At 37.2% G+C, this 27,978-nt stretch overlaps 1 protein-coding gene across 12 annotated transcripts in view; it reads right to left on the bottom strand.

Annotated features, from left to right (window-relative positions):
* The window catches only part of PTPRM (protein tyrosine phosphatase receptor type M), a 442,950-nt gene that overhangs the window by 138,719 nt on the left and 276,253 nt on the right, over nt 1–27,978 (bottom strand). For 7 of the 12 annotated variants that reach the window (XM_088050998.1, XM_088051003.1, XM_088051039.1 and 4 more), the window contains 2 exons: nt 14,508–14,640; nt 7,552–7,581 (listed from right to left, as the gene is read on the bottom strand). In XM_088050998.1, coding sequence (XP_087907124.1) covers nt 7,552–7,581; nt 14,508–14,640 — 163 coding nt within the window. The remainder of the gene's footprint in view (nt 1–7,551; nt 7,582–14,507; nt 14,641–27,978) is intronic. The other 5 variants (XM_088051011.1, XM_088051024.1, XM_014256154.2 and 2 more) reach the window with 1 other exon arrangement.

Here is a 27,978-nt window from a genome sequence, read left to right as displayed (position 1 = left end):
GAAAAATAAGTGTGCATCTTTATGTTCACCGTCTCAGTGCTCACAGGAGCAGATATTTCACAGCATAAGCCCTACAACACCCTGCTCTGCTCAAACTACTGCTTCTTTTTATTTGGATCACTGTGTCAGATTGGCACAGGAACTGACAGAATTGTGCAAGACTTTCTTGACCTATAGTCTCACAGATTTCTCTCTGTAGCATACACTAAATAAATAAATAAATATTACAGACTAAATAATAATAATAATAATAATAATAATAATAAGAATAATAATAATAGCAGTAATAACAAATCCTTTCTTGCACATTTATAAATGAAATAGAGTCATGATTCTAACATACTATGATAAGTCTCATAAAAGATATATTCTTTTGCAGCAGGGTGTCTGGCTGAAGAAATGCCAGGCAGGCTTTGCTAGATATGCTAGCACACAGCACAGTCCATTCCTCTGGTTCCTTGCTTGATTAGCTTTTGTGATGTTCAGCTTCAAAATTGATGCAATCTTCCCAGTTACACTTTGCAAGTGCAATATTGCACTGAAATTAGGAAGGACCCTGGTCAGAGAGAAACCTTGCACAGACTCTCAAGTGGAAACAGAAGGTAAGAGTCATCAGGAATAGAAGAAGAAAGCACCTGAGATATGGTTCCTTATCCTCTCATGCCAGAAATAGGTAATTAGTGCAGGAAATGACAGATAAGTGACAGAAAAGAAATCTGAAAATGAATGATGATTTTGGTCATCTAGACATCACAGAAAGCAAATGACCATTGTTCTCCCCTTTGGGGATCTGTTCTCTTCAAGGGAGCTCAAGGTGTACTTTAGGTAAGAAAGGAAATGTAAAGGAGAAGTAGGAAAAGAAGCCAAGATTAGAACATTTTCTTTGTGAAATTAACACTCAACAGTGATAGATGCCACCTTGAGGTGGATCATCATTAACCTGACCATAACCACTGCAGATAGGCTCAAAAATTTATTTCAGGTGAAGCACCTCCCAGGGGATTAAGCAATAGAGACCAGATTTCAGATAACAAGCTCAAGAAAAAAAATATCACTCAGTAGAAGCTATCACAGAACTAATGACTACAACACCTCAGTGCCCTGTGCTGGCATCTCTCAACAGACATGAACATCTTGTTACAGTTGTTCTCGTCTGCACCACAGAAGTGATGTAGCCTGTGGCTTACTGGAGCTATGAAGTCTTAGGGTTAGATCCTTTGTATGACTTCTTCAACTCATTTTTCTTTATTTTCTGCTTGTCCTCCTTGAGACCAAGAGAAATACACTGCATCCTTCATCTCATTCCCTGTAGTCCCATCTTTTGCAGACATATTCTGTCAATCAGTTCAATATTTCATAATGCCATTTTCAAAACTAACACTTCAATCTTTCAGAAAAAATACAGGCCAACATAAATTATGAAGTGAGTTTTGGTCTTAATATGCAGCATAAGTTCTCTACTTTCTGTTAACACATTTGCAATCACATAAAGTGTAATGGCAGGTTTGGCTTTTAGAGAAACTGAGTTTCCAACACCATCATTACCTTGTAAAATAAATACTAATACTACTACTACTAATAATAATAATAAATGAAATATGAAACTCATCTTCCTATTTGTGTATTTTAAATTGAAGTATTTAAAGTAATTTTTGAGCTATCTGTGTATACAGAAATGCAATTTCAGAGTAAAACCCACATAAATAAAGCACCATTTTTTCCTGAGGGAAAAGTTTGAAACAAAGTGAATGAAAATGATTCACCTTATAATATCTTTGAAAGTATAATACAACAATGATGGCTGATAATGGCAAGATCTCAGTGCCTAGAATGACTGCTGTTGACAGCAAGAATGATTGATTTGGGAATAAAATTTTTAAGAAAGCTAAAACCCAGTGTCAACAGGCTAATTGAAAATTTATTCAATACACGGTTTTATAGAGGAGACAGGCCACCCTGGTAATAGTACCTCAACAAAAGTCACATGGGATGGCAACACAAATACTCAAATACAATGGTAACTTCTTAAATACACATAGCTGTCACCATAATTTCTTTCTCTCCCAAGTATATGGATCGTGTCTCTATGTTATATATAATAAAGACAGGCTTTCAGGCTTATCCTACAAGAGTATATGGATTCCACAGTTTCTAAAAGCAATCTCAGTATTCAATTCAAATCCCATATATTAGTTTAGAAAACAACACAAATCTTTTAATAGCATGGAAAGAACAAAGACATCTCTAGGCTGCATAAGTATTTATTTTTTCTACAGTTACATTGTTTCCCTCACTAGATGTCTGGTACCTTCACCAAACAAGTACTGTTCCATCTAAGGACGGAAAAACCTCCAAACCTCAGCTCATCTGCAAATTTATTGCTTGACACTAATGGAGCACAGACAGTAATTTGTGTTGTGGTTTAGGAATGGCATTCTCCAATTTAGTGTTCCCACTGAAAGCACTCCAAATCCAAGAGACACTCTTTCACTCCCAGCTCCCCTCTCTCTCCCCCTGTGGCGGGCAGGAGAGCAGGACTGGAGGCACCGAAGGTAAAGGTTGAGACAAGAGCAATTTACTGGAAACAGCAATGGGACAGGAAAACAAACAGTAACAGCAACAATGCTAATGACAGGGGGTACAAGGAAGAGGCAACACAGACATGCCCCTGAAAACACCAGCCCCTCCCTCAAACGCTTCAGAAAGAGCTAATAAAATTTTAAAAAATAATTACTTACTGCTGGTCAGTGTGTTAAGGATTATTTACAATTTTTGTACAGTGAAATGGGAACGTAAGCCTTGGCTATAAAGCAACATAATCAGATCCAAAAGAATCAGAAGATACAAGGAATCAGTATAAGAAATAATGAATTTAGATAAATTAAAAAAAAATTATGTCATTTATTTTAATTAAAAATAAAATCCAAATTCTGATCCTTTTTGCTATCTGTGCATAAAAGCTAGATACTGCACATCTGTACACAAAGCATACAGCACGTAGCACAAAAATGTAGTTTATAGTGATTGAGTAGAACACCCTTCTTGCCTTATTTTGGACACCAAATATTATCTGAAGATTTCAGTATATCGGCATTGTAGACTTTGCAACATGCAACAAACTCCTGGGACATCCCCTTATCATATGAGTCTAGTTTACAACACAGTTATAGAAATCCATGGTTACTGTTGGTTACAGGATTCTATGACACAGGCCTATGTAACTCTGCATACTTAAAGAAGCAGAAGAGATCACAGGTGTAGTCTAACAGATCAAACAGTTCAAACACATTCGTGTTTTTCTGTTCAATACCCTCCTCCACCGACAAGATGCAAACATGATCTCACTCTGGTTCCCAGGGCAGCTGTAGTTAAGAAAACAGGATTCTTTCTTATCTCCTTCTCTGTTTTTGTATTACTGCATTGGTTTTAAACGTGAAGACTGCATATTCTCTGGCATTATCCAGAAATCACTGTTAGGAGTTTTGACACTACTGATTTTTTTGAAACATTATTACTGTAATTATTAGGGTAATTTTTCAAATTTACTAACATTGAGCTTTCTGCCCTATGTACTAGGTCAATGGCAGTGGGATGGTGCAAATGAGCTAGAAATTAAGTCTCCATAGAGAGATACAGAAGCCAACACTGAGTATCTGCTAGTGAAGCAAGAGATCTAAACTGAGAACAGACTGCCAGGCTTCTGAGCTCAAGTTAGAGACACAAGAAAAGCATACTTAACTGGGCCCCAAACTATCAAATTCTCATGGAAAGTAGGGTATGTTTTCATGCACATTTATATGAAAAAGCTTGGTGTTTGTGGAATTAGTTTTCTTGCAGGAGGAATTTTGTCCCCTGTGTCATACACCAAGTATCAGGCAATAGAGCCTCTAGTCCTATAAAGTCTATTATTTTAGTATTTTAATACAGTATTAAGCTTTGGGATTGAGATTTCCATACAGACGATGCACTTCTGTTCTAGGGCACCTAACTAGATGATTAGTGCTGGGACACACAAGAGCAGATTCCTGCTATTAAGATCTTAACATGATTAGCATTGTATAAGAATATTATGTAATAATTGTCTCCTATTTCCCTACCTCACCTTCCACAAGCTAAAATTACTTGTGAAAAGGCACAAAAATATAATAACATTATGCACCTAACTGCTGTGCAGCTCTGTTGTTGCATAAGTACTTAATTTCAGTAATAATCATAACATATCATTTTGATATCAAGCTCAAACTGAGGAACAGCATCAAAAGCTGCCTTCACAACTTCGCATTTTAATTTGGTATACATCCCACTCATAGCAATATTCTGAAATCTTTTATAGAAAGGAACTTATGAAAGCTACAATCTGTAACTATCTGCCCAAGAATCTGGGGTAAACTGAATTGGCCAAACTATCAGCCAGCAGTGTCTGGAGTAAATTCTGATGGTCCAAGCATTCAATTTGTTTTTCTTATGCTTTAATTTCCATGAAATGTAGTTGTTAGCTCCTGACAAATGGGTAATGAGCTACAAGGGCAGAATCTTTACAAAAATTAAAATCTCACATACAAAAGGCCAATGGTCAGCACAGTGGTGCTTGTTGTTGCCTCAGCAGCAGGCTTGCCTAGCCCATTTAACCATAATTACACAACAAAATATAAACACACTTTTCCTTCTTCAGCCCATGGCGTGGGGGTTTTGCCCGTCAGAAGATGTGTGCAAGCAGTTCATGCCAGTGCCACCTGCCATGCTGAGAACATCACTCATTGCCAGTACAACTAATGACACCATCTCCATTCTTCCTTTTTCCCACCTGGAATCAACTGCCAAGTCAAAAGACCTGCTGCAGAGTTAATGAGCACTATAAAATTTACTCTAATCTTAGGAACAAAAGAACATACAGAGGACTAACTATGTCCAGAAAAAAAAAAATTAAAAAAAAATCTGCAGCCTGACTGAGGTGAAAGGTAAAAAATGCACCAGATGTCATGAATGCAAGAGGGGGAGGAAAGACTGGCAGAGGTACTTAGGCCCATTAAAAAGAATTCTCAATAGCAGTACTCAACTCTTTTTTCTGTAATAACTATTGACTGGCTAACTAGTAAACACAAGATAAAATAGAAATAATTCTCTGCCAAATATGCACAGCTGTAGGTCCACCTCTGACGATTCATCAGCAGCTCTTGGCATCTGCCAATTTTTTCTTTTTAAATTTTAATTTAGGATGGATCTACAAGTGGCAGAGATTGCAGTCTGCTAGGGAAAAGGAGCCCACAGCACACAAGGAAAGCAGCACACAAGACAATAGTAACTATTTCAGTGCATAGATCCTCACTTGGATGTTATAGCTTGCATTTACAATGACTAATCAGTAAATTTGAATATGATACTCAGTATAGAAGTGGTAAATTAGCAATGGCAGAGTACTTGAAATTATGTTTCTCAAAATATAGAACATTTTATAATCTATACCAACTTCCTCAGCTAAAAATAAAACTGTAATGAATCCTGCATTCATCTAAGATTTCCACCAATTTCAGTGAAATTGTGTGATGCGTAAACAGGTGGAGAATTTGGTCCAAAATATTTCCTTCTACTGACAGCCAATCTTGACTGCACTTTGCAGGGCTCTTACTTCCCTTCTTTTGTCAGATGGGGAACAAAACACTATGAGGTCAAAATCCCACAATTTTTTTTTGGAAAAGTTAATCAACCCAAGCTAGAAAGTTACTGAAATTGTGTCACACTAACAAGAAGATCTTTTCTTGATGTCACTAGGAGAGTACTGAAAATAATCCTCAGATGCCCTATTCCATCCACTATTTACAGTCTCTGTGACTGCAAAACTAGGGACAAAACCTGTTTGTAATACCTAAAAGAAATATTTCAATTCAGGCATTTTCCTTTATCTGTGGAAAAAGAGGAAAAAAAAAATAAAAGATAGAATCCAATTTCTCTAAATAATGAAACATTGTTTCATTTAATGTTCCATTTGTTTCAATTTTTTTTTATTTAGCTTTGAGACATGAATCATATTAAAATATAAATTTAAATATATTTACTTATTAAGGCAAGACATGTCTTACTGTATTATATTCTTTCAACATTTTGAAGAACTACATTTAAATGCTCCCGAACTAAATTTATTTTTTTAAGTTGTATTTCATGGAAAATATGTCTTTTCATATCTGGAACAGAAAAAAATTTTGGAATACTATATATGTGGAAGAGCTAATTTTCTCTGACCTCCACATTAATATATTGCTTTAAACTACAACTTAAAAAAATGGCACTATACATAAAGTGTCAAATAATGTAATATGAAATCTGAATTACCAAGCACATGAGCTGTTTCCATATATTGTGAAGTCTTAAAGAATTTCAGTTTTGAGGTTTGAATTTTAGTTGCTTTAATTCATTTGAAGAATGGTTCTGCTTGGTTTCTTGAAGAACAAGTTTTCAAGATAGAAAACATTTAAACATTTTCCATAAATTCTATAAATGAATGTTTGATGCTTTTTTCAAAATATAAACTGAAAAAAAACGTATTTAAGAAGTTTGAAGTGCAACTGAAAGGAACATGACAAGCTACATATTGCATTTAAATAAAAACATTACTGAAATGTGTTCAAGAGCATGCTACCACCATGCGTACTTAAAAACTGGTACTAAAATCTGTCTTATGCAAGGAACACCCCAACTTCTGTAACCATGTAAAATATCTCACAGGTTCTCATGACTTTTAAATCTGAGGTTTAAAGAAAACAGATAACAACTGGATAGCTGATTTTGCTGCTGGCCAACGGGATTATACAAGATTAAAGGCATCTCATTTTGCAACTAAGCAAGACTCCTAGTATTTTGCTAATCTATTATGTACTCCTTGTACCTGGAAAGCAAGTAGAAGTGAATAGCCTCAGAAAGGGATTTTCTAAATTCAAAGAAGAACCCTTCTCATTCATCACCTGCTGACAACAGGGAATGAAGTGAGGCTTTGAGTAAATAAAGAAGCACATAATGGTATTACTAAGGACTGAATCAAAACAAAAAATTTGTTACTTACTGAAAGTTATGCTTCATCCTCATTTTTTAGTGCTCTCTCCTTTGAAATTCACTCCAGGAATGGTAACTTATGATGTTTATGCATGATCATTATTCATAAAAAAATAGTAATATGTACACAGCAACAAATAGAAGTGCTTGTACATGTCTAACCAATGCTGTAATTTCAACAGTACAAATGAGAAACAAACTACTAAATAAATTCTAAAATAGTTATTTAGGCATGAAAATTTCTCATTGACATGGATATTTATACCTACCACTTCTCAATTAAGAAAATTCTTTATATAATGTTATTCAAAGGACTAATGCACAGCATGAGACATAAGAAACTCTTATAAAGCTAAATATTTCATTACATTATTGACCATGTTTTTATCTTGGTGAAATTTTTACAAAGTATGTTTTTATAAAGGAACTTTCAGTATTAGCATTCACTACTTAGGCATGGAACAACATGGCAGAAAGTGTGTCTCTGATGACAAAGAAGTTACTTACAGGTAATAAGTGTAGGAGTGATAGCTTCTTCTGCCATGATGGTGGAAGGATTAGGCAGTGGTGGAAAAGATGAAATGGAAGGAAAGAAAAGTCAAATATTAATGTATGAAAAATCAAGATGAAACTGAGACCTGAACTGGTGACACAAATGAAAGGTAGCAAGAATGTATATCTGGGCATATCATGCAATGTTTCTGGAATAGACAGGTGACATATCCAAGCTCCATAACACTTTGAGCAGTACAATATATAATGCATCTCCACCTGTTGAATCAAACCACCTTAAGGTATACCTACTAACTAATGTTAAGTATTTAATGTATTTTCATATTTGCATACACTATACACACAAATATTCCCAATTAAAGTACTAAACCACTTCTGATTACACCTCAGCTGCATTAGGAATAAGGGTATGGAACTTCTAGGATGGTGTTAGAAGCTCACCAATACAGAATTTCAGAGTGTGTTTGAAGTAGCTCCTCTTCCTATCACAGCCCTGTAGAATCTTAGCTTATCCCTTTTTTTACTTAAAGCAGTCAGTTCTGTCTTTGAAAGGACTTGTTTCCAGAGGGAAAAAAATCAATGGCCACAGCTCTTTTAATATTTCAGCTTTTAAATAACCATTTAAATTCAGAAGGAAGAGATACTTACTGTCATGCAAATAAAAAGTCTATTATTGTGGGCTAAAATTAAATTGGTGGTATTTCCCCATGTGGCAGAGATAAAAATAAGAACTGATCCTGCATCATCCATGTTATTCCTGCCCAAGTGAATGCCACTAAGAACAACTTGGGAGACCTAGCACCAGCACCCTGACAAATATGGGCTCAGCCAGCCTTGTGTAACCTCTTGCACAGCCAGATACTCACTTAGACATGCTTGGTGTGAACATGAAGTATAGAAGCCCTCCAGCTATGCTCTTCTGCTTTACATCCTTCCCTCCCTCAGTTACGAGCCCACTACAAGCACGGCTGCAACCCTCCAGAAAGGGCAAGCTTCAACCCAAATGAATTCCATATATTGACTGCAATTAAAAGAAGGCTGGAGATCTTAAAAACGTCTCTGAGCATAATGTCGACTAGCATTCACATGTTGGTAAGATGAAAGACTGAAAGGAACCATGTAGGCATTTGTAATTTTTACAGCACATGCATACAGCCTTTTGACTACAGAGGAAACATGTAAACAGGCCTTGCAAAGGACTATAACTAATGTTAACTTGCCTCTGGCTACATGCTTCAGGCATCCCTTTGAAAACTAGGCTTTCATCAAATTTTCTCTCTCATCTTCTTTGTGTGAAGATGCCGCTAGAAATATTTTCCAGTTTTTATTCCCATTTTTCTGATGCAAACAGTATTGTTCAAACACAGGAGGCTACACACTGCATATTTAATCACATGGCACATCTGGAAAATGTATACCTGCTGAAGCTGAGTTTTAAAAGATATCCAAGAATAGAGTAAGGGGCAACTGCAAAACAGTTGTAAGCCTCTGCAATCCATAGGGAGCATGGGATCAGGTCCTATCAAAGCACTTACCTGCACTATAAGCAAGCAGTTGTTTTCTAGTTCAGCCATAATTACATTTTCCCCTACCTTTCTTTTCAGAATTACTCATTCTCTCACTCTGATTTAGAATCTCATGACACTGCCAACCCTGTTTCTTGCCATATGTTGCCACAAGAGAGATTTAATGTAATTAGTACAAATGTTCTCATACTTCTAAAAGATGTATAATAATTTGAGAAACAACAATAAATATAATTAATCAGTGAAGCACTGATGGCACTTATATGCAGAATTCTGCCAAATATGTTACAGAGATAAATTATTCCTTATGAAAAAAATGCTGAAAATCCAGGAACCTTATTGTGTGTAAATGTCCCATTAAGAATTTGCATAACATGAGAAAAATTCTTAGTCTCAAGCTCCAGCTATTTTTATATTGCTACGGTTGTGAGATTTTCCATATAAAAGTCCTTAAAGAACAGCACCAAGTGTTGACACTCAAGAATACCAGACACTGAAAGGAACAGGTAAGAAAAATACATTAAAATCCTGCAGAAATTGAAAGTTTTATACTTGCAAGTTTTATACAAGCTTTTCAGGCCACATGCAAAAGCACCATTCATAACTGAATGGATTTAGCTTTTTTAAGAAATATGGACAAGCTCCATTTTTCCTCCAACATAATGAATACAAACTAAAATTTCTGTCTATGTATGAATTTTTTTTTTTCTGTTAAAAAGACCAATGCAAATATTTTGGCCGACTTAGGCCAAATTTTCTTATGAGCATGCCTCTTCAGTCACTTCCAGGTAGTGAGGTTATTTTATGTCAATAAACTGTCTCTGCATATTGTGACAATATTAAGCACTTTTAACTCCTTTAGGACTGAAGATATACATTCATTTCATTAATACCACTTGTAGAATAAGGCCCCACTATACAATTTAACAAAACCAGCACTGGAGGGTGGCTGCAGAAGGACTGACCCATCAGAATAGAAACTTTTGGAACTGTATCATTACCTCAGTGATTTCTTTCATCATCTCTCTTTTGTAGTTAGCCTATGGGGAAAAAACAAGGTTCAGGGAGAGGAGGCTGGAATTTTCCTTCAGCCTTGTTATCTTCAGTTTCTATCCTATGTGCTTGAAATTGTTGGCAAAGGTGTGTGTATAGCTGAACAGCCTGATTTGCTATCACTGAATGGGAACAATGCATTCCCAGCCCAGCTCCACTGAGTGCAAAATCCTTCCTTCTCCACTGCCAAGAACCAAGGTCTCTGACTTAAACAGATGCCACAATTACATACAGTAGAAACTCACGGAATGTTCAGGCACAGAGACAGATGAAAACAGAAACTAAAACCAGGCAAAACAAAATAGCTTTTTTATGATCAGAAAAACTCCATTCTACAACTGAATCAGAAGCCAGCAGAATAAAATTTTAATAACTGCTTCCTTACTGCACTCCCCCTGCAGCAAGAAAATGGCAGCCCCAATGAAAACAGCTGCCCCAAAAAAATCTAAAGGGCTTTTAAGGAAATGTTGAACCATTAACTTACCAACTGATACAAAATATTTAAATTTAACTTAAATAGAATTTAAAGAAAAAGATAAAAAAGGAAAGGAGAAAATAAAGCATTAAGTGTCTAATTTATGCAAGTCTTGATTTAATTGCTATTGCTTTTCCAAAGGTTGTAGCAACAGCACTCTCATTTTCACTGCTCCACTTTAAGCTGACCAAAAGATGAAGTTACTTGGTGCACTCTTTATTTTTAATGTTTTTATAAAATCCTATGCAAGTACATCAAAGAGTGGGCCTTGCCCAAGATTTAACATTCAGGATCAGATTCAAAGTCCACTTTATTGTGGATCAATTCTGTGGAAACACATGTATTGTTTTCATCTAACTTTGTGTTAATTCTTATGTGAGAGATACAGAGCAGAACTGGGGAGAGGAAAGCCTATTGGCACTACTCTGACTTCACAGAGAAGAATCATCTCATTGATATGACAATACTGGTGTTGGGAATAGCATGCAGATTCCTAGACTACATTACACAACACCTTTATGCAGGAATGCTAATGGATAAAAAAAGGATAGAACAGAATGGGTAAAGAACGATGAACGACCAAGTTCAGGAGAGATAAAGAGGAAAGCACTAACAGCCTTCCCCTGCCCCATGTGCCAAGTTTACAAATTTGGTTTACTTCAGCTAAAAGCTGAGTGTTCAGCTGAGTGCTGAAGCATGCATGATGTTTCTACCCTCACTAGTGACTCCAAACCATGCACTGAATTGCTAGGCCACCTAATCTCTCTGGTTTATGATATAACTACTTCAGAAGACCTCACTATTATAGAGTGAAATTAATAATGCTGCTTAATGACTATTAATATTTGTAGAACTTCTTTACATATTGTTTTGATAACGGGCATATCCAAAGCATGTCTGTGCCACACTGAAAACCTCCTTGAATGTTGGTCTTCTCTACTTGGCTACTGAATTAAAAGACTGATCTGTGAAAATCTGTGGTGCCTGGCACCAACCAAACAAAGAATGGTTGCTGAGTGAAATAAGGTGGCTATTTAAAGGAATAGGCTGGACAAAGTCATGGTTATCACACAAGTGAAACTCCTTTCCAGCTGCTTGACAATGGAAATAAATGGTTTGATATTAAGTTAATTAAGCACTGTGAAGCCCCAGAGACAGAGTTGGTTTCATCTACTGGTGCGATCTGGAGATCAAGTACACAAGACTCTGTTCTGTGGAAGAATGAATAACACATGGTATTTGCTTTGGGACATGCCTTGGGATAGCAGGATGTGAATGGGATTTTGCTGTAGCCAACTCCAAACAAGACAAGTTTCAAAGCACGTAGAGTCAGTGCAGTGAAACTCACCATTGTAGCCCAGAGAGTCTGCATATAATAGTGCAGAGAACAAAGTGGTTCTTGGGGGAAAGGTGCCACTGAATTACAAGGTGCTATTTTATTTTTCACTCAGACCTTTACACTAGTAAAGCTCCTGATAAAGTAAATGAAATAAAATGATCAAGTGCAGAAGTCAAACAGCACACTAGCCTGATAAGATTGTTTCTCAAAGTAGCACCTAAAAATACCGCAGAACTGCAAAACCTCTAGGGTCACACTAAGCTTGTGGCATGATTTATACGTTTTCTTCAAATGCATAATGTATACACAGTAACTGAACCAAGGTGAAACCATAGGGGCCCTCAGCAGCCTAGTGAATTAATGCACCAATAACAATCTATTGAATAATCGGTTCATCTTCTGCTTAAGTCATGAGTGTAATTGTATTCAAGATCTTCTATGCTACAGCAGATGCTTAAGAGGTTTGGGACACAATATACCCACCTCCTGAAACTCTCATTAAAGCCTAGTCACATCCTGTTACTCAAATGAACCATTCTTACTTTTTAATATTTGCTTCAACTCATTTCAGTTTGTTTTGTTCAAGGCTGCAGCATCATTCTGGGACATGTTTAAGTTATTGGTATCATTCTTTCTGTACTACACAATGGAATTGTGTGTATTTGGCAACAGAGTTCCTGGACTTGTATTTTTAGTAGTTCCATTCCTGTCACAAGCAGATTTATTCAAAAAACTAAGGAAGCTCACAGAATGCGTTTTTTCTCTAACAACAGAATTACTATGAATAATAATTACTTCGCTGTGGTAGACAGAAGGAATCAAGTATCCTTCTGCATTAATGCAAACACTTAGGATCTGAGCCCTCCTGCCTCTAATAATTAGATTATCAAAGAGTTTTTCTCTAGAGAATTAAGCAGGAGCTGGCATAGCATCCATTTAGCCAGAGACCCAGACACCTTATTCTCTTTGAAACTATTTGGATCATTTTGCAATGCTCTCCCTTCAAGATTAAGAATAACTTGTCTCCCTTGGGTGAATACATTCTATCTTTGGCAGAAACACTTAAGGAGAGGCTCAGAACTCAACAGAGAGAATGATGAATGCTGGTCAGGAATTGTGTGAAGAAGGATTGGCCAGAAAATCCAAGGAGCCTTCCTCCCTGCATGCCAAGTGCTGTGTCTGGCTCTAGGGAGGAGCTGGGAAGTTCAGCTGCTGAAACTGAAGGTATGAATGATGCAAGAAATTGGAAGTGGGAAGAAAAAAGTACTGCAAAGTCAGAACAGATTTCAACCCTGCTACACTGTACTTTATTGAGCAGACTTGGTTACTGGGTCAACTCCATTGCCCCAGTCAGACTCACCCTGGGGCTTAAGTCTCAGTCTCTTCTGTACAGTAGCTTTTGAATGCTTTATATACCTCTTGTCATGACCTAGCCCCCAGCCCTGGCCACAGTTTGCCTTTCTCTCCCTTCTAACTCATAGAGCCCTACTAACTCATGGCCCTGCTTCTGCCTTCAAGGAGAGTGAAAAGCAGCTACTTCTGTTGCCTGCCCTGAGGCACTGTCAGGCAGCTGCCTCCTTTGCTGTGCACCTCCACTGCTCAAATTCTGGAAGAAATGTGGGCAGCTCAGGGGTTTGGACTATCTCAGACCTGCCAAACTAGTTAACATACAATTAAACTACACAGGGTCGGGATGAGCCAAATCAGGCCAGGATTCCTCTCAAAGGAAAAAAGGGGATAATTCAAGGGCAGTAGCAAGGAGGTGAGGGGTTATGGGACACAGCAGGGAGACTGTGGCAGGCGTGGAAGGAGAATTTGTCACTCAGCCCCTTTACGCAGCACTCACAGATTCCCAACCCCACCTCTAAGAGCTGCAAATCTCACACTGCTCATTATAGAAGCTAAAACCTTAATTCTATTTGCTAATTAATTTCTCTCAATCTAGACTAAGCTTCTAAGATCATATGAGTTTTTTTCCTTATCTGTGCCACTTCCCTAGCTATATTTTTCCTGTTACTATTTTACCTCTTACAGTGTTGAGAAAGGCAGTTTTAAAAGCCTTACACTTCTAATAATGTAGCAGTTTTCAAATGATATTCAAAGCAAAACAATCTCAATGCATGAGTGTGTTGAACCAGCATTTGGAAACATTCAGCACCATTGTAACATTTTCCTTTGTTTTCAGGGAATGAAGGTTACGCAGAACAATACAGACCTCATTCTTAGCAGAAATTACCTTAGCTCTAGCTCTTGTTTGACTAAGGATTTCTTTTACATGCAAGAATGAAACTACACCTAGCTTCCAGCCGATCTGTTGAATAGGGTGGAGACTCACACAGGACAAGATACTCTCCTGTTATTAGAGTCCATCATGCAGTACTGGTGTAAGAAGTGCTAGAATCATTAACCTTGAGTTGTTATATATGAAACAAAGACACAAACATTGATTCTCAGAGGGTACGAAGGTGGCTGGACACTTTTACCAACAGCAAACTGAGTACTGCCGTAGGAGATGCAATATGAATATGGACATAGGAAACATCCACTAATTGCTCACCTTTTCTTCATTACCAGCACGACCCCCAAAAATATAATGACAAACAGCAAGATGCCTGCAATGACTCCAGCAATTTTAACGGTATGGTCTGTCTGCTTCTCAGGCTCCGGGTCTGGTTTTCGAGTGGCAGCCCCTATGGAATCGATAAAAGAAAAAGAGGAATGAGAAAAAGAATAAAGAATTTTGATGTTTGTACCCTTACTCTACTAATGTCATTAATCTTAGCCAGGGCCAACAGATATTAATGCCTGGTCTTTTAAGAAAAAATCCTGCTTTCATATGAATTGTCAGGAGTAGAATTCTTTATATTGTTCCAAGACATTTTGCAGGACCACAATACAGGTAGGATACCACTTCCAGCCCTGACCCTTTGCAGAAGCCTCTTCACAGATTCACAGGTTTCTGTATTTTTATTATCTGCACTGGCTCCCTTTTCTTCCATTTAGAAACTTGCTAACAACACAATAACTATACTAAGCCTTTATCCAAATTTGATTTGCTGGAACATTTTCCTCAATTATTTTTCATAAATGAAGCTGTAATTCCATAACATACTAGCTTAAACACCTGGAAAAGTGAGATAAGCTCATTTACCATGCATTTTACCCACAATTGTTTTTTTACACAATAGACTTTTTTTTTGCCTTTGGAAATCTAAATCTAGGTCACATCTGGTAGGAAAAAAGACTCCTTCTAAGCAATTTATTCACAAAGTGGGAAGCAGCTGATGATCACACCACTGGCACCTACATTTAATATCTGTTTAAATGAGATAACCAGTGCCTTACAGCAGCTACTGTCTTAGCTCTTCCAGCTTCTCCATTTTAAAAAAATAACATCGTTTGTACTGTTTACTGTATAATGTGATGGAACGTCAAATCCATGTCTGATGAAATATCCATTTCCCCTACTAAATGAGTTCAGGATGAAAAATGTTAAGGAAGCAACATTCAATTCACTAAGCTGATTTTATTTTTTTATGGATTTCCATTTTGTTTTTTAATCAAAATGTGTCAGCATTCATCATTTGAGGCACCATACCATAAAGTGGACACAGGGATTCGCTTTCCTGCTTTTTTGGGAAGGGAGAAGGAAGAGTAAATCCTGAGTGAATTGTAATCTTTTAAGACCACATTCTTGTGTCACACTAACTGGGTTTCAGAGAGGATTCTGACAGTACCAACTATATTTTACTTGTTTCTTCACTTTCTCCTTCTGGAAAGGAAACAAATTAATGGCCAATTTACTTGAAGTGCTATTTCCTGAAAAACAGAATGAAAACATTATCAATGTTTCTTCTCAATTTTAACCAGGATATTCTAAGATGAAGAGTATTTCTGAGTGCCCACACTTTTTTTACACTTTTGGCCTACATCTTCAAAACTCCTTGCCAAGAGGAATGCCAGAAAAACCTGCCAGAAAAGGTGATAACCATTAATCAAAACATATCTAGAGCTAACTGAAGGAACCAGGTTCTTTGGAAGATCCTGGCTAAGGTACTTGACAGGAATGCTAAATCAGAGAAGATGATGTGCTTACTGTCCCTGTGCCCAGTCCCATAAGAATAATAGTTTGAAAGAAATACACACACACATTTTTCTGAATTGTTAAAATCCTTACTTTGTATGAATAAAGGATGATTCATACTTTGTATGAGTAAACAGTTCTATTTTTGTTTTCCTGTATTATGTACAAATACTTTTTTAAAACTCTGTATTGCTGTACTCTTCACAGAACTCAAAACTGCAGTAGATATTTAGAAGACATCTAGAGCATGTTCATGCAAAAAGCAGCTGTTGAACTGAACTTGGCCAACAGGAACCAGTGAATCAAGTATGATGCAAATGGTAAGACATAAGAAGGACTCCAAAGCTCTCTTTTAAATCTAAAACCCAAGAAAGAAAGAATGTTAAGTCAATAGCAAGTAGTATCTTTTCAGATGCAGCTTCTAAGACTGGTTCCTTCCAGAGCCTATTCCTCATTATCTCCTTCAGGCTACCCCAGCCAACTGGAATACTTATCAGTAATGACTTGCTTAAAACAATTTCTGCCTTATGGTTTCATTCCTTTTGTTAAGGCTTCCAGCATTAGTTTTGAGAATATGAGTGCTAAACAGTGAAATTAAGTAAAGGCAACCATTTCTGGTGCTATCCAATGTGCCCATCAGTGTCATGTCTCTCCTTAGCAGCTCATGGTCCTCAGCTCAGTGGAACCAGCTACACTTACACTACGCAGAGGAGATAGTATCAAAGTCATATTCAAAGCACACACGTTGTCTGCATACAAAGGAGCATAACTTTGATGAAATGCCTTCCATCGCACAAAGCACTGTCCTGTTGGGACTACTGAACAAGCTGGTGAATCCGCCACTAACGCAAAATCTCCAGAGCCTCGACAGGAAGTGGCACAGAGCCTAACACCAGGACATTTGAACTCCCATATTGCATCATTTATTGATTATGCAACTGAGGAATCATCTCAAATTGCCTATGAAAAGAATTGTAATGCCAAGTTAAAAATAAAGTACTGTTTCTCACAGTGATGGACTCAGCATTGCTTACAGGTTATCTTAAACTAGAAGCATGATGCTTAACAAGCCTTTTAAATTTTAATTAATGACATTCATTATTTAAGTATCCTATCATTAATTATTATAAAATAATATTGGCATTCTCTCAATTCTCCTTTATTTCCATTCAGCAGCTTATTTATTTGCTGACAAAATGTTGTTCTTAGTGGTTTCCAAAATCCATTTAGGTAAATGAAAAGAACTTTCATCTCTCTTGAACATTCCTTGAGTCTTTTACTATTAGAAATTCGGGATTCCCATTCTGCATTTTATTTAATGCTGTTTATTCATTTAACATACCTCAGTTTTTCTACAAATGGATTTCAGAAAATTGCTGTGCTCTAATCCACTCTTCATACCCCTTAGCATTCTGTTTGATTGTATTTCATCATCAGATGGACATTGAAAGTTTTTTACAGTGTATTATTTACAGTGAAACATGCATCCCTTTCTTCAGTGCAGCCTTCAGCTTTGAATCCTTTACAAGTTAAAAGCCATTCAAACTTATATTTTAGCATTTATCAAGACTGAAATTTGAGTTGGTATGACCTCTTCATTTGGTTTGCTTTTGTCCCACTGAAATTCTTCGTAGTCCTATGTGAATTCTGCTAAATTATACCATCTAGCACTGTATTCAACAGCTGCTGCCCCAACACTGACTCTTCCACGCATTTAATAAACATACCATACAGCATTTAATATTAAATACTAAAGTGCATTAGCTATGACAAGCAGTGTAACTGTACTTCTCCCATGTTTCTGTCTGTTAATTGAGTGATATTTGCCTCTCACCTCATAATTACTTCTTGACTGACTTTTAACCCATATCCACACAGGTAATTGCACTGGCACCATGGAGGGAAGTGTGAGCCATGCCTAAGGGGAGGGAGGCAATTCAGACAGTAGTTCTGAAATTAATTTTGTCTCCTGATAAACTGCAATGACCATTTGTGCATTTGGTTTTGTTTGTATGTTTTCATGAGAGATGTGGAAAAGTACCATTGGAATCTTAAAAAAAAGACATGCTTTAATTTCTCTTTTACTCTGCTGTACTGACAGATGCTAAAAATATTGAGTGAAATGTAATTTATCATTACAGAAACAGTGTTACTGATACACTATTTTATCATGATGATCTAGTCTTAGTGGTTTATCTCTTTATTTTATTACTGTTGTTTCAACCTCTTTGTCTGACACAGTGATTTTTAATTTCCTTGACTGCCCTGGAGCCTTTAAGAATATACAGCTACAAGACTAATTCTGTGCCTATAGTAAAATATCTGTATTTAATGAAAACAGGTCATTAAGTTGATGCAAACAACTGTGCTGTGCCCACTGAATTTTCCTCACAACACTGGACCTAATGACTTACTTGGATTTTTTGCTTGTTTTACTTTTAAGATTTTAATTCCACCCTTGCATACAGATGACTGACTTCAAGCCTTGCATACAAAACCTCACTTCTCTTTTCTGAGTTTGTCTGGGCTAGTGGAGCTGCAAGAAATAAGGCTAAACTGACATATAAACTGTGGTGCAACTCTAGAAAGACAATAGGTCACTAAAGAGCAGTAAGTGCAGGATAGCTCAAGGGAGCCGCTTAGAAAATGAAAGGACAAGGAGATGCTTCCTGCCAGTTTAAAAAAGATTAAGGTGCTGACTTTGGAAAGTCTTTACTTGATGAAAACAAACTAGAGTGCTTCCTGCCAGAAGTGAAAAACAGAAAGATACACTTGAAGATAAACCCTAAGGTGCTACAAAACCCAGCAACCTATTTTCCCAGGCTTCCTGTGCTGAATCAAGTGGAAGACAGTAACATTGCTTGGTTCCGTACCCTTCGATATTTACTTTTCTAGTTAATCTCAGCGACTACAATTTCCCTTTTACTGACTTATTTCCCATTCCTAGTGGCTCTCCCAGTAGCATTTAAAATGTGAAATACGTTTCTTTTCCTTCACTTAGAACAAATGGCATTCAGCCGGCCTGACTTAGGATTTTTCCTCACGGATCCCATTTTCTTCCATACTTTGCAAGCCTCAGTAATAATATTTTTAAGTAGTACCCATGAAACATCTAAAGACACTATTTCACTTAGTTTTTACTCTCAGAGCTATTCCATTAACTTTTTCTTAATATTGGAATCTCCTCTGAAGTTGAGTCATTACTCTGCCAGTTCACGGCGTGTTACTTCCTCTTCAAAATGAGAACTGAATTATAGTCTAGTTGCTGTATTAGTGTCTGCCAAGTTAGAATTCTTAGATGAGTCTGTGCAGGTCAATTTCTATTTCCACACAATGGGTTAGAAGACTGGGTAAAAAAAATTCCTCCTCTATCCTTGAAGAATTTCTAGTTCTGCCACTTCCTTTGGTGGAAAATTTCCCTTTCTCTCTCAGAAGGCACAAGTATCATGTAATCATCAACCTCAAAACTTCACAGAGAATGACCTCTTGTAGGTAGCTTGTGGATAGAAAAGGTTGCAGCAGAACTACTTATCACTGAAATGAAAGCTAAGGTGAATTAATTATGTGAGCAAGATAATAATTCCTTTAATTTAGAGGCAATCACTATCTTGTTTTCAAGAAAAATGAAAATGTTTTCCAGCAGAAAAAATGGACCTCTATCAAACTGAATAAACTCTCTTTCTCCTCCCTTTGTAAATGAACAAAGTTTGGACTTGCTATTCAATATTTCTTTCCCCCAAAAAATGTACTTAGAAATGACTGACCATTTTACAGAATGGAATAACCAATAAAATAATCCCGCCCCAGAAGTCTAGGTGCTGCTGGTCATATTTACGAAGAGAGGGACAAGATATAAGCTGTTACTAGTAAAAAATAGCTAAAGCTTGTTTTGTCTAAAACATTCTTTAAAAAATTCAGATGTTTCTTCTACATGAGTCAAAAAATAATCCCTTCCATTAATTAACTAGACCAGTTTCCTTTTATTTCTCCCACTCAAGGCTGACCATAGTTCCTGCCTTTTTTACTTCCTTTCTGCAGCTGTGCACCCTCAAAAGGTAATTGATTGGTAAGACGCTTGCAAGCCTTTCCAACTACATTTCATCCACAGGTGTTTCAGTGACTGATGTAATGGCTAACCTTACAAGGCTTTAAGGCAGTAATACAGTTAGTTCACCCTATTTTCCAGTCAAATTTGAAACCAACTTTTGAGTTAGTAACTACCCTGTGATTTTTTTATGCAGGCAGTGAGATTCAACTATCACATCTCAGCACCTACTTTTGAGTTATTTCACAGAGTAAGTCAGGAAAATGAAACATTATACCCCTGTGTGACAGTTGCACCGTGATTAGGTGGCAGAAATCATGCAAAATGGTACAAGGCAGAAGAGAGGCAGAGAGGTATGATGCTTCCTTGGAACACCCATCACTAGGATCCTATTGTCCCTGCCACAAAGTGAGAAGACTGAAAAGATCAGAGAGCTTGGCTTTAAAGACTCTGCCCACGCTTTCCAAGGACAACATGAATTACAGAGGCTACTATCATTATTACTCTCTATTATTTGTATGATAGTAGGAGCTAGAAGCTGTAAATCAGACTGGGAGCCCCACTGTGCTAAGAACAGAGCAGGCACACAGCTAAGTAATCTCTGCCACTAAAAGCACACGACCTAGCTGAGCTAGGCTGTAATAGGCAGGTGTAGCAATCACAGGGGGAAGGGGGAGGCAAAAACCCCTAAAAAGATGCATTTGCAATAGCCAAATAGTTCTATCCTTCCTGCTCTTTTAACTAGCTGGTATCACTCAGCATTTCCAGTTAGTTCCACAGTAGAAACAGATCTTCAGGAGTGATTTGGGGGACTTACAAATGTTTTAATTGGTAATGTTGGTTGGGGTGTTTCAAGGAAGGAAGCAACAGAAAGGTTCATTAACATAAAAGTAGGAAAAGCAGAGTTGCCAAAAGAAAAGGACTGAGACAAAAGGCAGTATGACAAAGTAAGAAAGAATGCTGATATGTCTCTCCTGGTATGAAAGCAGGTGGTTCACAGAGGTAGGTCCTTATATATGTCAAATGACCAACAGAAAATGCAATCCTGTATCACAAACTGCAATATACACTGCAACAGGGCAGCAGTGTAAAATGTCCAGAAACAGCATTTCTCCCTTCATGTCACCCATGGCTGCAAAAAATGGTATCCTTATTTATTAATCTGTAGCAGCAGCATTACCGATGCTGTGAGAGATGAGCCAGTTCAACACACTTTTATTTGAGTTTCAAGTTCATCCCAGATGCCAGGATTTGAGCCTGTCTTGGAGAAGACCCAAAACACTTACAGATCTGTAGATGAAATGAATAACCACCCTGGCTCTTTTGTTTACACTGTAAGTGACTGTCATTCAGTCCTCATCTGCTAGCCAACATGTATTCTACTAACAAAGTCTTTGTTTTATTACTCCTGGTAGAACTCCAGCTAGGAGAGAGAGTTCTCCCTTGCCATCCTCATTGTTAGCTTTCCAGTCAGCACTCCTCGTTCTTCAAAACTGCAGGTTTTTGTCCATATGGTAGAAGTTATGAGGTGCTGTTGGGCAAGGTACACTTTGTGCCAGAAGGTGGTTTTGATCAGTTTTTTTCAGTTTTCTGTCTCTAGCCGGTGTCTTGAATATATTAGTTTTGGAATTGTCACAAGAGTAAGGTCTGTTTACTTCTCTTTTTCCAATATTTTTCCTTTCTGTTGCTGGTTTCTCTTGGAAGTGCTCATGTACAAACTGCTTTTTCTACATGGCAGAGACTATGTTTTCCCTCTGTTTTGCTACACATAGGAGTCATTTAAGTGTTGAAATCAATGAAGTCTGATTTTCCCTCCTGTGATGTGCTCACCACTCTATTTATATGAAGTCCGGGAAAGAGGGCAAGCAGTACTCACATTTTAGCAGAAGAGTATTTTCTTTGCAAGTTATGATCATGGAAAACCATGATGATATGGTATATTTTTTATTTGGTGTTTTTTTAAATACAGGAAAACCCAGACTTGTTACAAGGTCTATGGTAAGAAGGAAGTATCAAAATAAGGCTCTGCTGTGTAACAATAGTTATGAATTATTAATTTTGTTTGTGATAGTCTTTATGAAAATGTAAATATAAGTGACAAAGAACTGCATGAAAAGACATGCAAAGAACTGTTTCACTGATGAATACGACTCATTTGACTATCACATGACGTGTCTCTCACTGGTGGATGATTCATGGTGGTACATGTGAAAGATGACTTTGGTTAAACATCTGCATTTCTGGTTGTCAGGAATAACAAAGTTCTTTACAAAACATGCCTAAAAAAATGAAGCTCCCAGTTTGACTTTTGATCTCATCACAATCTAATTCTAACAGGATTTTAATCCAGACTATTTACACTGGATTTTTTCTGGAGACTGTGGGTTTTTTTAAAAAAATACTTTAAACAAGCAATCAAGTGTTGATAAACAGCTCATTTCTCCTTTGAAACAAAGCCACCATCCTTTCTGCTAGCTCTTCTTTGCCTTTTTCTTTTAAGCAAAGAAATTTAAATAATTAAAATTCATAAAAATTTTCCTCTCTAGTGGGCACCCAAGGAGTTGGAAGCCCTCAATCATTCTGGAAAAAAATGTAAGCCCTCACACTTTAATAGAACTGAGATCATTAAAGGATGTTTAAAGCACACTCAATAGCTGTACCATAACCAGAAATTATTAACAAGTCTCAAATATACAGACACAGTGTATCTCCTTCTTGGAAATAAATAATTTAGTATGGAAAAAAAAATGTAAGTTGTTTGGAACTTTAAGCTTTCAAATAGTCCTAAAGGGTACTCCCACACACTTTAGTATATTTTATGAAGAAAAAAGGATGGTTACATATTTATAAGTACTAACTATGTATGGCCAAAGAAGCAGCCACAGTGGTGCACATCACAGACCTCTATGCCAACAAATGGAAAAGCAATGGCAGCATATTTTAAAACAGACCCGGCCACTGAAATAAAAGTTGAAATCCTCCCAACTTCTGTGGAAAGATGAAACTTGGCTTTCTTACCAACTACTCTCTAACTACACAAGCACAACAATGGCCAGGATGAGACACACATTTCTAATCAAGGTTGACTGAGGAGTAATGAGAATATACTTGCATCAAATTAGCTGTATGCATGTAGAGCTCAAACTGAATAAGGATGAGGAGGTCCGAGAAAAGAAGCACCGACAAGGGCTGAAACTGCAGGTATCCCAGTACTTTGAACTTAAGGCTTGTTCCCAACTGATGCTCTGTGAAAGAGTTCCCACTCACAGCCACTGGAAGTGCAATTGCATCTTATAGTCCCTGATTTTGGTGAACAAGAAGTCACAGAGGTACATAATGTACAAGGGTAGCCTTTAGACCTAAACCATTTCATTTTATGGCTCTCTACACAGCCTCAAACCAACAGTACTCAGGGTAGAAGAGTACTATTCTCAAATTAGCTCTAAGAAAATGAAAGCAGACAATCAGGATTGATCCTGTCCATACCTAATGTATTTTCTAAGCAAGTCAGCACCACTTTCAGGACATCCCTATAGCAGAAGTGGAAGATTCATCATCAGCCTCACCAAGGGTAATTTGACTTTCACTTATTGCTGAAGGAGACCTCTTGTTGACTCCCATGCTTTCAACACTAGATCTCCTGAAAATATAGTGAGACATGACAAGAAATATCAGGCACCACTGAGAATTTATTTCAGCTGTTTTCTAGAAACAGGAAAGGTGTGGATTTGAGGACTGAAGAGGACTGCCCTCTTCAGGGGAGATAAAATGTGGTTTTCTAGCATTCAACTGGCTTCTACCAAGCCCGGAAGATGTGAAATAAGATCAAACAGTAATGTTTCTGGAGTTGTCCTACTCAGCTACAGAACTAGATGTTTTTGGCCTGGAGAAACACAGCTGTTTTATTTTCCATCCCTCAATGAAAGGGATTGCATCCAGCATGGGAACAAAGCAACCTGAAGCTATGGGTAAGAAGCGGCAGAGTGACCTATCATCTTCTGATCTCACTGTCAGCCAAGGACTTTAAACAGAGGAATGGCTCCAAATGGAAAGTCAGTGAAGGCTTGGTTACTTTGACATTAGGAGGATGGAGGGCAGAGGGTAATGCAGTATATAGGTATCCCTGCCTGTGGGAGGTCTGAACACCCATGGATGTTTTGGCCTGTGCTGCCACTGGCTCACAGATGAGGCTGACATTCCTGGTGATTTCCACTACCCACCTCCCTTCACACTGCAATCCTTATGAAGGATTCTTCAGAAATCCTTCAAAAACAATCACTTGGAATTTACTTCTCATTATTCATTACCCACATATTTTCTTGGAAGAAAGCATAACATACTTAATTCTACTAACAAATAAATGGAATTATACATGTAACGATACATGAAGAAATAGAGAAATATGTTTGTGATAATTTATAAAAAGTAAGAAAAAACACTCTAAACCTTTTTCTTTTAAATCATTTCAGAATCAACACTGTTTTGGGGCAGGAAGGTCAGCTAGAGGAACTGGAAAGGAGAATCAGCACAACAAAGGAAATATAATTCCACAAAATTCTAAATATGTCTTTGTGCCATACAGTGTAGCAGTTCTTTTGTTCATATTTTAGAAATGTTTACAGTATTGCCAATAAAAAACCCTATTCAGACCAAAATAATGTTGAATGCACCAGTATTCTAGTACAGGGACAAGAATAGACTAGGCCTCCTCTGAATCATTATCACTGATTTACGTTTTGTTTTTCATTTATTTCCTGGAGGTTTGAGGGGTTAAAGGAAAATCTCAACTTTTCTCTACTTGATTAAGAATGCCTTGAACAGTCATTTTTATCATCAGCTCTTTTCACTTTTAATTATTGACACATTTACTCATAACCAGAAGCAGTCTAATTCAATGACAGCATACTGAAAAGTGCAACTATTTTGCTTCAAAATAGGTTTATAGAATACTTTGTTTGCTTCTGACCAATTAGAATTTACTGGTTTTCCTGTTTCTCTTTGTGCTTCTGACATGAACTCAAAAGTTTAAACAGAACCTGATAGTACTTATTTCCCCTTTTGACTGCTTAAAACCATGCAACACAATTTCTGTTTACTTTTATAAAAAACTGTGACTCAACTTCCATTTGCATGGGAATTTTCTATGCACACAAAAACTTCTTAGTGCTCAGCAATGATAGAAAATCAGAAGAAGGGAAGGAAATGAAAATTCAAAATTTTTGAAAAATGAAGACTTGAAAATGCATGGATAAACCTGATTGTCTTTCCCAGAACTCTAAAATCATTGGTTCTTGCAGTCAAACTCCCATTGTTCATTTCCTATTGAAAAGAACATTTTCAATATACTGTCTGAAGAAGGTGTTAAAAACTCATCAATAACTCCAGTTATGGCTTGCATAGTATTGAATTGTTACCCAAGCAGACAAATGTAGCTCAGATTCTCAGTAAGATTTGAGGCATTTCAAGGAAACTAAACTAGAGTAAATTGCTGAAACATTATTTTGCCCAAGATGGTATGTTCCTTAACTTTTGCTTAAAGCTGACAGTATTACTCTCCTCTTTGCAACACTACTCTGTTGTGTTCAAATGTGTAGCACATTTGAATGCTCACTACACATTAGAACAGAAGCAATCCATGTAATATTGCCTTAAACATTTGTCAAACTCTCCAGTGGTACAAACACCAAATTTGCAGATTTGAAGAACTACAGATTATTTTTACCCACAACTTCTCCCACATTTTATTTAAACTTAATATTCAAATTGCTTAGCATTTTATGAATACAATCAAAAAACTACAGGTGGGAAACACTGAAATTCACAGGTTTTTTTTAGTTACTACTTATATCTCTGAGTTTCTTTGTCTTCCCTTGTCTCTCCTTAATTTTTCATTGTGATACATACAAAACATGTTCTCTTTCAAATGTTAAAATCAGAAGCATATTTTTTAATATAGAAATGAAATAACACACTGTATGACAGCTATGCTCTAAAAATTACCTACTGGAATTTTTGCATTGTTTTAAGTTTTCTGCTTCTCTGTACATTGCTGATGTTGAAACATTTTGGAGTAGGTGTGATACTGACCAGTACCAGTACTAAACAGATGGCAGAGATTCCTGCACTTTGTTAAAGAATTTATCCTGGTCATTTCATTCCTGTCATTACTTTCATGACTGGGTTTTATGCTTCCATTCTCTATAATGTGATTAAGAAAAGCTCTGTCTCCTCCCAGCCCAACCTCAAACAGCCTCACAGATATCCTGACATGAAAATTACACATTACTAAGAGAACAGATTATTTTTCAAGCTAGAATGAACCAAACAGACCCATCTTTAGTGGCTTACATTGAATTTGGATGACTTTCTTTATGAAAGACATATTAGACACGTGGTATGTACTGCAAGGCTCAAACTTCCAGACTGGTTTTGTTCTTGGGGGATGTAACAAAGCTCCTGCAATGACTGACTATTACTTCTGTGGCAACCAACTTTTTAACTCCTCTGAATAAAAGACAAACACTTTCTACAGTGGAAAACATACCTAACTAGGCTACTTGTCCTTCCTAAAGGGGGAAAGGTTGATACTTTCCTCTAGTTCACGGGATCTTCTCCAGCTGCTCCTGTCCCAGGTCCGTAGCACACCGGCTCTGGCGATGCAGCGCCAGCACAGCTGAAGAACCCACACCCCCTTGGCCAACCAGAAGCATCAATGGCCAGAATAAAACTGCTGACAAGACCCTCTGCAGTTTATCCTCCCTATTCTCCTACTTACACAAGAGAGTTGGGAGGGTCCCACTTCCAGAGGATGTTAAAGGAACTATTATTTTAAAACATTAAGCGGTGTACTTATTATGACTAATATAATCCCACTGATAACTGACTTCTAATGAGGTTGGGCTCTTTATTGTGCACAGATGGCAAAGGCTTGTATTTGTATTATGGGTTATTTCACCATTTGTGAAATGTTAGTTACTAACATTATTTTTGGGCCTCCTTTGTCTTATTGTTTAACTTTAGCTCTTCCTCAGTTGCTCTGTGGAAAATGTACTTATGCTTAAAAGCATAGATGCTTTGGCTGCACTGTCTTACAGAAAACCTGACATTTGACTCTGTAATGTACTAGGGGAAATAAAAGGGAGAAAAGGAAACAGCAGCTCCCATGGCACTCCTGTATCCTCTTAACATTTTCTTGTAACTATGCTGTTTTATAGATGAAACTGTCACTGCAAAAATGACAAATATAACACATAAAAGAACAAAAATGGGCAATAAATCACAAGTGACACCACAGCCCATTGAAATGCATTCAGCCAGTGCTGCAGAAAGTAGAAACATTTCCTTGTTTTGCATTCTGCCCAGCTGAGCAAGAAGACCAGAATCCTTGAACAATTGGTACAACAATTGCTGGGGCCATCACATAAAAATGGGCTTAGAATTTCACTTTGGAGAGTCAGATCCGTTCTCATTCTGCTTTCCCTATCACTTGACCTTGCAACAGCACTGCAGTATGGCTTTGACATTACAGCACACAGGTGCTTATTCTCCCCTGGATAACCATCCACAATTCCAACTAACGCACATGTCGTCCAGAAGTATCAAGACAAGAATAAACTTCTAAAACAGTGTATTGAACCTGCAGACAGACGTGTCTGCACTTAGGTTTGTTATTATAGACTGAAGTAGGAAATTGTCTCAACTAGGAAATAGTGGATTCTACATTGCCCAAAATAGCACTTCACATTTTAGCATTCAGAATATATCTAAATCAATGTTACATGGTTCAGGATGGAGAAACAATGAATGTGAATGTCTGTCCAGCATATGTTGTTATACCTCAAATGCATTGTAAAGCAAAACAATCAAAGTAAATAGCAAAAACACTCCTTCCCAAATTTA

This window comes from Pseudopodoces humilis, chromosome 1 (genome assembly GCF_049639895.1).
Source record: "Pseudopodoces humilis isolate 2021_Gansu_Grassland_sample_001 chromosome 1, ASM4963989v1, whole genome shotgun sequence".
NCBI lineage: Eukaryota > Metazoa > Chordata > Aves > Passeriformes > Paridae > Pseudopodoces > Pseudopodoces humilis.
Note: the sequence above shows the minus strand (reverse complement) of the source record. Positions and strands in the feature narration are given on the sequence as shown.